We start from the raw sequence: 13,157 nt of genomic DNA, 5'->3' as shown, positions 1-13,157 counted from the left end.
GACAGGGAGGATATATCTGTTGGGGTCCCCTAGGGGTCCAGTACTATTCAATCTTTTCATTGGTGAATGGGATAATGGAGTGGAAAGTGTGCTTATAAAATCTGTGGCTGACTCCAAACTGGGACGTGTTGCATGGACTTTGGAGGGCGGTGTTAGAATTCAAAACGACGTTGACAAATTGGAGAATTGGTCTGAAATCAACAAGATGAAAATCAGTAAAGATAAGTGCAAAGCAGGAAGGAACAATCAAATGCAAAATAGGGAATAACTGGTTAGGTGGTAGCACTGCTGAAAAATAGCTGTGGGTTATATTGAATCACAGACTGAATGAGCCAATAATATGATGCAGTTGCAAAAAAGACAAATATTATTCTGGGGTCCATTAACAGAAGTGTCGTGTATAAGACATGGGAGGTGATTGTCCCGCACTGCTCAGCACTGGTGAGGCCTCATCTGAAAAACTGTGTCCAGTTCTGGGCACCGCACTTTAGGAAAGGTGTGGACAAATGGGAGAGTCCAGAGGAGAGCAACAAAAATGATTCAAGGTTTAGTAAACCTGACCTGTGAGGAAAGTATAAAAAACCTGAGCATGTTTAGTCTTGAGAAAAGAAGTGTGAGTGGGGACCTGATAACAGTGGTTAAATAGGTTAAGGTTTGTTATAAAGAGAACAGTGATCAATTGTTCTCCGTGTCCACTAAGGTAGGACAAAAAGTCCTGCAGCCAGGGAGATTTAGGTTAAATATTAGAAAATACTTTCTAATGATAAGGGAGCTTGTGGAATCCTGTCATTGGAGGTTTTTGAGAACAGGTTGGACAAGCATCTGTTAGGAACGCTCTAGATTTACTTGGTCCTGCCTCTGTGTATGGGGCTGGAGTAGATGACTTTTCAGTGTCCCTTCCAGCCCTATATTTCTATGATTCTTAAAGGTGCTGCCTGCAAACAACAAATATAACTCCTTTAAAGACACACCAGTCAGGACTTGGAACAGGAAAAGTGGAGAGGGAGTCCCAGGATTCCCTCATCTGTAGCCACGCAGAGTTACGGTTTAAGCATTAGGGGTGAAACCTTCACCTTCCTGAAGTCAGTGGCTGTTTTGCTATTGACTTCATTAGGGCCAGGATTTCACCCTAGGTTCACCCTAGATCGGGGCTCTCCAACCTTTTTACGCTCAAGATCACTTTTTGAATTTAAGATCAACCCCGCCCTTCCCCGAGGCCCCGCCCTGCTCCCTCCATTCCCCCCTCCCTCCATCGCTCACTCTCCCCCACCCTCCCTCACTTTCACTGGGCTGGGGCAGGGGGTTGGGGTGTAGGAGGGGGTGCAGGCTCTGGGCTGGGGCCGAGGGGTTCGGAGTGTGGGAGGGGGCTCCGGGCTGACCCTGATGCAGGAGTGAGGGGTGCAAAGTCTGGGAGGGAGTTTGGTGCAGGAAGGGGCTCTGGACTGGTGCAGGGGGTTGGGGTGCAGGAGGAGGTGAGGGGTGTGGGCTCTGGGAGAGAGTTTGGGTGCAGGAGGGGGCTCTGGGCTGGTGCAGGGGGTTGGGGTGCAGGAGGAGGTGAGGGGTGTGGGCTCTGGGAGGGAGTTTGGGTGCAGGAGGGGGCTCTTGGCTGGTGCAGTGTTGGGGTGCAGGAGAGGGTGAGGGGTGTGGGCTCTGGGAGGGAGTTTGGTGCAGGAGGGGGCTCCAGGCTGGTGCAGGGGATTGGGGTGCAGGAGAGGGTGAGGGGTGTGGGCTCTGGGAGGGAGTTTGGTGCAGGAGGAGGCTCCGGGCTGGGACAGGGGTGCAGCAGGGAGTGTGAGGTGCAGGCTCTGGCTGGGAGGCACTTCGCACAGGTGGCTCCTGGCCGATGGTGCAGCAGGGCTCAGGCAGGCTGCCTATCTGCCTGCTGTGGCCCCACGCCGCTCCCGGAAGCAGCTGGCTGCTGGCACATCTCTGTGGCCAATGGGAGCTGCAGGGATGGTGCTGGGGCCAGGGACAGCGCGTGGAGCCATCTCACCCGTCCCCCTACCCTCCGTGGGGCCGCAGAGACACGCCATCAGCCAGCCACTTCTGGGAGCAGCATGGGGCCACAGCAGGCAGGCAGCCTACCTGAGCCCCACTGCGCCGCCAGACCTTTAGGGCCCGGAGATCATGATCAACTGGCAGAGGCTCCAGGATTGACCCGTCGATCGTGGGTGACCACTGGCCTAGATCCATTTGATCCCACTGGGATTTGAATTCAGATGCCCCCGTTCTGGGCTGGGTCCCATGCAGTTTACTAGGTTGAGGTTTTTCAGATGTGACCTAAATAAATGAGATTTCTCTCTTTCCACTCCCTTCCCCTCCACCCCCAACACTCAGCATGGACCTCAGAGATCCACAGCTGGTTTTGACACCAGTACAATGCTGTTGTACTTGGTTTTCCAGCGCTGCCTGGGGAACAGCAACAACAAAATGACTGTCCTCTCCCATAAACAATTCATTGAAATTTCTGTTCGTTTTAGATGCTCTGAAACACCTTTCCTTCCCCACTTCGGGATCACTGCTAAATTTGACACTGTCCTTTTAATTTGGATAATTTGGGGTGCTCCAAGGTTGTATATTTTACAAATGAATCTTGTAATCATTTGACACTTTTGCCCTGAAACTAGTTTTTGTGTCCGGTATTAAGTGGTGTTATATCCTGTTTATTCCGGGAGGGGATATGTACTGTAAAGATCTTCATGCCTCTCTGAATTTTTTTCAGACTTGGGGCAGTCTTTGGTCCGTATACGCAGCCTTCAGCGGCGGAATACTGGGACATGTGGACAGCAATCCGGACAAATGATGGAAACCTTGTTGTTGACAGGTATGTTGCTCTCTAATTTCCTTGTCTGTTCATGTCTCGCACCAGCTCATCCCTGTATTTCCAAACTGAGAGCCATGGAGCACTTACTGGTGGTCTGCAGAGAGCTGCCTGGTCACATAAGAACACAAGAGTGGCCAGTGCCTGGTGCTTCATGGGAATAAACAAAACTGCTTTTATCGAGTGATCCATCTCCTGTCGTCCAGTCACAGCTCTGGCCGTCAAAGGCTTAGGGACACCTGAAGCATGGGCTTTGTCACCCATCATCTTGGCTAATAACTATTATCCATAAACTTATCTAATTTTTTTACCCCAGTTATACTTGTGGCCTTCACAACATCCCCTGGCAATGAGTTCCACCGGTTGACTCTGCATTGTGTATAGTAGTAATTCCTTATGTTAGTTGTAAACCTGCTGCCTATTAATTGTATTGGATGGTTCTTCTGTTATGTGAAGGGGTAAAGAACACTTCTTTACTCACTTTTTCCACTTCGTTCATGATTATATAGACCTCTATCATATCCCCCCTTAGTCATCTCTTTTCTAGGATGAACAGTCCCAGTCTTTTTAAACTTCCCTTCTATGGAAGCTGTCCCATTCCCCTAACCGTTTTTGCTGCCCTTCTTTGTCCCTTTTCCAATTCTAATCTCTTTTTCGGAGATGAGGTGACCAGAACTGCACACAGTATTCAAGGTGTGGGAATACCATAGATTTGTACAATGACATTCTATTTTGTCATCTTATCTGTCCTTTCCCTGATGGTTCCTAACATTCTGTTAGCTTTATTTGACTGCCGTTGCACACTGAGTAAATGTTTTCAGAGAACTATCCAAGATCTCTCTTGAGTACTAACAGCTGAATTAGACCCCATCATGTTGTATGTATAGTTTGGATTATTTTTTTCCAGTGTGCAGTACTTCACATTTATCAACATTGAATGTCAGCTGCCATTTTGTTGCTTAGTCACCCAGCTTTGTGAGATCCCTTTATAAGACTTCTCAGTCAGCTTTGGACTTAACTATCTTGAATAATTTAGTATCATCTGGAAACTTTGCCACATCACTGGTTACCCTCTTTTCCAGATCATTTATGAATCTGTTGAACAGCAGTGGTCCCAGTACAGATCCTTGGGGGGGCCTTGCCATTTTGTATACTGACCATTTATTCCTGCCCTTTGTTTCCTATCTTTTAACCACTTACTGATCCATGAGAGGACCTTCCCTCTTATCCCATGACAGCTTTGCTTAAGAGCCTTTGATGTGAGACCTTGTCAAAGATTTTCTGAAAGTCCAGGAATACTGTGTCAGCTGGATCCACTTTGTCGCCATGCTTGTTGACATCCTCAAAGTATTCCCATAGATCAGTGAGGCATGATTTCCCTTTACAGAAGCTGTGTTGACTTTTCCCCAACATAGCATGTCCATGTGTCTGATCATTCTATGATTCTATTCTGTTCTTCAGTATAGTTTCAACCGATTTGCCCTGGTACTGATGTTAGGTTTACTAGCCTGTAATTGCCAGGATGGCCTCTAGAGCCTTTTATAAAAATTGGCCTTCCATTAGCAACCCTCTAGTTATCCAGTACTGAGGCTGATTTAAGTGAAAATTTACATACCACAGTTAGTAGTTCTGCTGTTGCACATTTGAGTGCCTTCAGAACTCTTGGGTGAATCCCCTCTTGCCCTGGAGACTTATTACTGTTATCAATTTGTTCCAAAACCACCTCTATTGACTCCTCAATCTGGAACAGTTCCTCAGATTATCACCTAAAAAGAATGGCTCAGGTGTGGGACTCTCCCTCACAGTCTCTGGGATGAAGACTGATGCAAAGAATTCATTTATTGTCTCCACAAAGGCTTTGTCTTCCTTGAGCCCTCCTCCAGGCAATGAAAGAAGAGTCCGAATGCCTATAGAAATAGCTGGAATCAAGGAGGAGAGAGGCCAGCCTGTCTGTACTAGCCAGTGTAGCTGTTGACATGTGGCTGTTGCCCAGCTGTAAATGGGATTGAGGTTTGGAGAGGAGATGGGCCATGCAGTTGTGAATGGGGAGGGGAGGAGGTGGTCCACAGGATGATCTGAGGCATGGTTCACACTGAGAAAGAGTTTGACAAGCTCTGCGCTACAGGAGTGGTAAAACTGCATGAACATTCCTGTGGATGATGGAGAATACCGAAGTGTGGTCTGGGGGCCAGGAATGCCTGAGATCTAGCTCTGCCACTGACTTTTTCTGTGGCTTTGGACAAGTCAGTTTAAACTAGCCCAAGGGGGAAACGGGCTTATGCTTTTTTTCTTTTTCTTGATCATGTATGATGCAGCTTGACTTTATTTTTCTTCAGAATAAGTTAGGGGGTTCCTGCTTGTGGCTTACCTATGAATAACGGCTGCCAAGTTTGGTCCTCTCTGATTTGGTGGGAGGCGTTTCTTGGACAACACAGAGATGTGGAGTGGGAGTTCTCTTGGCTCTCAGTTTAATCAGTAACAGGGAAGGGAGTATTAAATCATCAACGCAAGAGCTGTTCTTCCAGCTGTTTGTTCAGGAGGCATTTGAGTCAAATAAGTATTAATGAAAGGAAACAAGCAAAAGTTTTAATCAGAATAAAAATCACCTCCCTCCTCAGTTAATTGGATTTCACTTCTGTGGTATCTTTGGCATAAATCTCTAGTTCTCTAGTCATGCCTAGTGTCTTCCAGGAAGAATGTAACCCCCCCACCCCTCCCAAGAAAAATACCCTTTCTATTAATAAAATTAGTAATAATCCCTTTCAGGCCTTCGGTGTATATAATGAAGAAACAAAACGGGGAAGAAACCCAATGACTTTTTCCTCTGCTGCTCATCATTAACTACTGTGTCATTTTCTACATCTAAAGAACGGGGCTAATACATACTTCACTCCCTCGTAGAGAGGCTGTGACGGCAAATAAGCCAGTGTCTGTAATGCACTTTGAAGATATATTAAGTAGGATGATAAAAGGGAAGAGGAAAAACAACCCAAAGGAGACCTTTGAAAGGACACCATTAAAGGTGCCTTTCCTAGTAAGTTACGTTTGAGCAGAACTAGCAAATTTGCACCTGTACTAGCTTGTGTGTGTGTGTGTGTGTAGCTGGAGTTCTGCACACTTGGCACATGCATTGCAATATATTCCCGTCATGTCTCCTTAGCATGCAGCCGTCCCTGCTGTGGTGTACTGTGTGTCTCCGTTGCTGGAGGACGGAAGAACCAGACTAGCTCTCTAACCATGGCCCAGATAGATTGCCTTCAGTAAATGGGAACTGGCTATACGGCAATTGGTTGTTTATAGTAAATCTACCTGCTTTTAGTAGGATTTGAGCCCTGACCAGACGAGGAGGGTGAAAGAGGATTATTGGGATTGGCCCAGATGGCTGCATTATCCAGTTCTGCTAGTTAAGACCAGTGCAGCCAAGACAAGGTAGGGATGGGAGCAGAATGGGTTTTGTGAGCCAGGTTCATAGTCTAGAAACCCCATTCATATCTCCTGCCCTGCATTAGGTACTGAGGACTTTCCGTGGATTTTGGCCGATCGTGATGTGAATTTTGCACTCCCTGGCGCTGTATGTTCAGTAAAGCTAACTAATGTGGATGCAACCAGAACAACTGGAAACCTTGTTTTTGAAATGCAAGCTGTAGTTCCTGTAAGAAAATGTTGTGGCCCTTGTGAAAACAGCATTGCAGCTCTCAGATCGAGAGCCCCGGCTCTGAGTAGCTGGCTGTCACTGAGAGGAGGGGGCTTAGAAGTATTTGGAGTTAAAGTTGTAACAGTAAGATACAGAGATCCAAATACTGTGATTATATTTCCTCTCTCACACGCCCTCTCCCTGTGAAGGTGCCTTACTACCGTGTCCTCTCCTGTAGTAAATTGAAACCACTTCCTCCCTAGGTGAAAAGGCAACACAGAGCCCAGTGTACTGCCTGTAATATGAACCCTGGAGTTTTCAGCTCTGACTGTCTGCGACTCAGTTTCCTCCACTGAGGCAGTACAAGAACGCCAGCACAGTAGGGAGATCTCATTTCTGAGGCTGGATTCCTAGTTTTGCATTGATGGCTGGAATAGAGCCCTTTGGGGGGTTTTAAAGCAGCCTCGTGGTAACCAATAGCTGTGAGCTAAGTTACTGGCCTCGGCCTGCAGCCCGGGGGCGTGTGAGGAGGGCGTCTGTGCTTCACAAAAAAAACAGGAGTACTTGTGGCACCTTAGAGACTAACAAATTTATTTCAGCATGAGCTTTCGTGAGCTAAAGCTCACTTCTTCGGATGCATAGAATGGAACACACAGACAGGAGATATTTATACATACAGAGAACATGAAAAGGTGGAAGTATGCATACCAACAGGCAGAGTGTAATCAATTGAGATGAGCTATCGTTAGCAGGAGGAAAAAAAACTTTTTGAAGTGATAATTAAGATGGCCCATAGAAGGTGTGAGGAGAACTTAACATAGGGAAATAGATTCAATTGGTGTAATGACCCAACCATTCCCAGTCTTTGTTTAAACCACAGTTAATTGTATCTAGTTTGCATATTAATTCAAGTTCAGCAGTCTCTCTTTGGAGTCTGTTTTTGAAGTTTTTTTGTTGCAAAATTGCCACCTTCAAGTCTGTCACTGAGTGGTTAGAAAGGTTAAAGTGTTCTCCCACTGGTTTTTGAATGTTATGATTCCTGATGTCAGATTTGTGTCCATTTATTCTTTTGCGTAGAGACTGTCCGGTTTGGCCAATGTACATGGCAGAGGGGCATTGCTGGCACATGATGGCATATATCACGTTGGTAGATGTGCAGGTGTACGAGCCCCTGATGGTGTGTCTGATGTGATTAGGTCCTGTGATGGTGTCACTTGAATGGATATGTGGACAGAGCTGGCATCGGGCTTTATTGCAAGGATAGGTTCCTGGGTTAGTGTTTATGTTGTATGGTGTGCGGTTGCTGGTGAGTATTTGCTTCAGGTTGGGAGGCTGTCTATAGACTGGCCTGTCTCCCAAGATCTGTGAGAGTGAGGATCATCTTTAAGGATAGGTTGTAAATCTTTGATGATGCGCTGGAGAGGTTTTAGTTGGGGCTGTAGGTGATGGCTAGTGGTGTTCTGTTATTTTCTTTTTTAGGCCTGTCCTGTAGTAGGTGGCTTCTGGGTACTCTTCTGGCTCTGTCAATCTGTTTTTTCACTTCAGCAGGTGGGTATTGTAGGTTTAAGAATGCTTGATAGAGATCTTGTAGGTGTTTATCTCTGTCCGAGGGATTGGAGCAAATACGGTTGTATCTTAGAGCTTGGCTGTAGACAATGGATCGTGTGGTGTGTCCGGGATGGAAGCTGGAGGCATGTAAGTAAGTATAGCGGTCAGTGGGTTTCCGGTATAGGGTGGTATTTATGTGACCATCGTTTATTAGCACAGTAGTGTCTAGGAAATGGACCGCTTGTGTGGATTGGTCTAGGCTGAGGTTGATGGTGGGATGGAAATTGTTAAAATCTCGTGGAATTCCTCGAGGGCTTCTTTTCCATGAGTCCAGATGATGAAGATGTCATCAATGTAGCGCAAGTAGAGTAGGGGTGTTAGGGACCGAGAGTTAAGGAAGCGTTGTTCTAAGTCAGCCATAAAGATGTTGGCATACTGAGGGGCCATGCGGGTACCCATAGCAGTGCCACTGACTTGAAGATATATATTGTCCCCAAATGTGAAATAGTTGTGGGTGAGGACAAAGTCACAAAGTTCAGCCACCAGGTTAGCCGTGATATTATCGGGGATACTGTTCCTGATGGCTTGTAGTCCATCTTCGTGTGGAATGTTAGTGTAGAGGGCTTCCACATCCATAGTGGCCAGAATGGTGTTTTCTGGAAGATCACTGATGGATTGTAGTTTCCTCAGGAAGTCAGTGGTGTCTCGAAGATAGCTGGGAGTGCTGGTGGCATAGGGCCTGAGGAGAGAGTCCACATAGCCAGACAATCCTGCTGTTAAAGTACCAATGCTTGAGATGATGGGCGTCGAGGATTTCCAGTTTTATGGATCTTGGGTAGCAAATAGAATACACCTGGTCGGGGTTCCAGGCATGTGTCTGTATAGATCTGTTCCTGTGCTTTCTCAGGAGCTTTTGAGCAGATGGTGTAGTTTCTTTTGGTAATCATCAGTGGGATCAGAGGGTAATGGCTTGTAGAATGTGGAGTTAGAGAGTTGCCTGGCAGCCTCTTGTTCATATTCCGACCTATTCATGATGACAACAGCACCTCCTTTGTCAGCCTGTTTGATTATGATGTCAGAGTTGTTCTTGAGGCTGTTGATGGCATTGTGTTCAGCACGGCTTAGGTTATGGGGCAAGTGATGTTGCTTTTCCACAATTTCAGCCCGTGCACGGTGACGGAAGCAATCTATGTAGAAGTCTAGTCTGTTGTTTCGACCCTCTGGAGGAGTCCATGCAGAATCCTTTTTATTATAGCGGTGGTAGGAAGGATTCTGTGGGTTAGTATGTAGTTCAGAGGTGTGTTGGAAGTATTCTTTGAGTCGGACGGCGAAAGTAGGATTCTAGGTCACATAAAACTGTATCATATTCGTGGATCTGGAAGGACAAAAGGAGAGTCCCCGAGATAGGATAGATTCTTCTGCTGGGCTAAGAGAATAGCTGGAAAGATTAACAATATTGTTGGGTGGGTTAAGGGAGCTATTGTTGTGGCTCCTTGTGCCATGTAGCAGTTTAGACAGTTTAGTGTCCTTTTTCTTTTGTAGAGAAGCAAAGTTTTTGTTGTAAATGGCTTGTCTAGTTTTTGTAAAGTTTGTCCATGAGGAAGTTTGTGTAGAAGGTTGGTGTGTCATCAGAATATCTAGTTTAGAGAGTTCAGTCTTAATCTTCCCCTGTTTGCTGTATAGGATGTTGATCAGGTGGTTTCGCAGTTTCTTTGAGAGTGTGTGGCACAATCTGTCAGCATAGTCTGTGTGGTATGTAGATTGTAATGGATTTTTTACCTTTAGTCCTTTTGGTATGATGTCCATCTGTTTGCATTTGGAAAGGAAGATGATGTCAGTCTGTATCTGTACGAGTTTTTTCATGAAGTTGATGGATTTCCACTCCATACGGCTAAATGCAGTGCCTTGCATAATGACAGGTTTCAGAGTAGCAGCCGTGTTAGTCTGTATCCGCAAAAAAAACAGGAGTACTTGTGGCACCTTAGAGACTAACAAATTTATTTCAGCATGAGCTTTCGTGAGCTAAAGCTCACTTCTTCGGATGCATAGAATGGAACACACAGACAGGAGATATTTATACATACAGATGTATAAATATCTGTATGTATAATATATCTGTATGTACAAATATATCCTATACAGCAAACAGGGGAAGATTAAGACTGAACTCTCTAAACTAGATATTCTGATGAAAAACCAACCTTCTACACAAACTTCCTCATGGACAAACTTTACAAAAACTAGACAAGCCATTTACAACAAAAACTTTGCTTCTCTACAAAAGAAAAAGGACACTAAACTGTCTAAACTGCTACATGGCACAAGGAGCCACAACAATAGCTCCCTTAACCCACCCAACAATATTGTTAATCTTTCCAGCTATTCTCTTAGCCCAGCAGAAGAATCTATCCTATCTCGGGGACTCTCCTTTTGTCCTTCCAGATCCACGAATATGATACAGTTTTGCGGTGACCTGGAATCTACTTTGCGTCTCCGACTCAAAGAATACTTCCAACACACCTCTGAACTACATACTAACCCACAGAATCCTTCCTACCACCGCTATAATAAAAAGGATTCTGCATGGACTCCTCCAGAGGGTCGAAACAACAGACTAGACTTCTACATAGATTGCTTCCGTCACCGTGCACGGGCTGAAATTGTGAAAGCAACATCACTTGCCCCATAACCTAAGCCGTGCTGAACACAATGCCATCAACAGCCTCAAGAACAACTCTGACATCATAATCAAACAGGCTGACAAAGGAGGTGCTGTTGTCATCATGAATAGGTCGGAATATGAACAAGAGGCTGCCAGGCAACTCTCTAACTCCACATTCTACAAGCCATTACCTCTGATCCCACTGATGATTACCAAAAGAAACTACACCATCTGCTCAAAAGCTCCCTGAGAAAGCACAGGAACAGATCTATACAGACACATGCCTGGAACCCGACCAGGTGTATTCTATTTGCTACCCAAGATCCATAAACCTGGAAATCCTGGACGCCCATCATCTCAAGCATTGGTACTTTAACAGCAGGATTGTCTGGCTATGTGGACTCTCTCCTCAGGCCCTATGCCACCAGCACTCCCAGCTATCTTCGAGACACCACTGACTTCCTGAGGAAACTACAATCCATCAGTGATCTTCCAGAAAACACCATTCTGGCCACTATGGATGTGGAAGCCTCTACACTAACATTCCACACGAAGATGGACTACAAGCCATCAGGAACAGTATCCCGATAATATCACGGCTAACCTGGTTGCTGAACTTTGTGACTTTGTCCTCACCCACAACTATTTCACATTTGGGGACAATATATATCTTCAAGTCAGTGGCACTGCTATGGGTACCCGCATGGCCCTCAGTATGCCAACATCTTTATGGCTGACTTAGAACAACGCTTCCTTAACTCTCGCTCCCTAACACCCTACTCTACTTGCGCTACATTGATGACATCTTCATCATCTGGACTCATGGAAAAGAAGCCCTCGAGGAATTCCACGAGATTTTAACAATTTCCATCCCACCATCAACCTCAGCCTAGACCAATCCACACAAGCGGTCCATTTCCTAGACACTACTGTGCTAATAAACGATGGTCACATAAATACCACCCTATACCGAAACCCACTGACCGCTATACTTACTTACATGCCTCCAGCTTCCATCCCGGACACACCACACGATCCATTGTCTACAGCCAAGCTCTAAGATACAACCGTATTTGCTCCAATCCCTCGGACAGAGATAAACACCTACAAGATCTCTATCAAGCATTCTTAAACCTACAATACCCACCTGCTGAAGTGAAAAACAGATTGACAGAGCCAGAAGAGTACCCAGAAGCCACCTACTACAGGACAGGCCTAAAAAAGAAAATAACAGAACACCACGAGCCATCACCTACAGCCCCCACCTAAACCCCCTCCAGCGCATCATCAAAGATGTACAACCAATCCTTACAGATGATCCCTCACGCTCACCCAACTTGGGAGACAGGCCAGTCCTCGCTTATAGACAGCCTCCCAACCTGAAGCAAATACTCACCAGCAACCGCACACCATACAACATAAACACTAACCCAGGAACCTATCCTTGCAATAAAGCCCGATGCCAGCTCTGTCCACATATCCATTCAAGTGACACCATCACAGGACCTAATCACATCAGACACACCATCAGGGGCTCGTACACCTGCACATCTACCAACGTGATATATGCCATCATGTGCCAGCAATGCCCTCTGCCATGTACATTGGCCAAACCGGACAGTCTCTACGCAAAAGAATAAATGGACACAAATCTGACATCAGGAATCATAACATTCAAAAACCAGTGGGAGAACACTTTAACCTTTCTAACCACTCAGTGACAGACTTGAAGGTGGCAATTTTGCAACAAAAAAACTTCAAAAACAGACTCCAAAGAGAGACTGCTGAACTTGAATTAATATGCAAACTAGATACAATTAACTGTGGTTTAAACAAAGACTGGGAATGGTTGGGTCATTACACCAATTGAATCTATTTCCCTATGTTAAGTTCTCCTCACACCTTCTATGGGCCATCTTAATTATCACTTCAAAAAGTTTTTTTTCCTCCTGCTAACGATAGCTCATCTCAATTGATTACACTCTGCCTGTTGGTATGCATACTTCCACCTTTTCATGTTCTCTGTATGTATAAATATCTCCTGTCTGTGTGTTCCATTCTATGCATCCGAAGAAGTGAGCTTTAGCTCACGAAAGCTCATGCTGAAATAAATTTGTTAGTCTCTAAGGTGCCACAAGTACTCCTGTTTTTTTTGCGGATACAGACTAACACGGCTGCTACTCTGAAACCTGTGCTTCACAGTGGTAATCAAGCTGCATATGTGGCAATAATAGTTGAGTCTTGTACGTTTAAAAGCAGGTTTGTACTTCTGTAATGTGAGCTAAAGTACTTCAGCAGGGTAGGTCGGTACCGTTATCCCCATTTACTGTTGGTATCACTGAGGCCCAAGGTCCAGTCCCGTGACTCGGGCCTGGTCTATGCTACAGAGTTAGGTCGATGTAAGGCAGCTTCTGTCGACCTAATTATGTCGGTGTACGTGCTACTGCTGCCGTAAGTGCCCGGCTACACCAACATCATAACTCCACTTCCAC

General features: G+C 45.6%; 1 protein-coding gene across 7 annotated transcripts in view; it reads left to right on the top strand.

The window, feature by feature from the left end:
* Positions 1 to 13,157, top strand: part of MEST — a 33,785-nt gene that overhangs the window by 14,016 nt on the left and 6,612 nt on the right. For all 7 annotated transcript variants that reach the window (XR_005592623.1, XM_039519827.1, XM_039519830.1 and 4 more), the window contains one exon: positions 2,723 to 2,824. Coding sequence is in view for 6 of the 7 variants with exons in the window: in XM_039519827.1 (XP_039375761.1) it covers positions 2,723 to 2,824 (102 nt within the window). In the remaining variant the exon portion in view is untranslated. The remainder of the gene's footprint in view (positions 1 to 2,722; positions 2,825 to 13,157) is intronic.

This window comes from Mauremys reevesii, linkage group 1 (assembly GCF_016161935.1).
Source record: "Mauremys reevesii isolate NIE-2019 linkage group 1, ASM1616193v1, whole genome shotgun sequence".
NCBI lineage: Eukaryota > Metazoa > Chordata > Testudines > Geoemydidae > Mauremys > Mauremys reevesii.
This window is presented reverse-complemented; position numbering and strand designations above follow the sequence as displayed.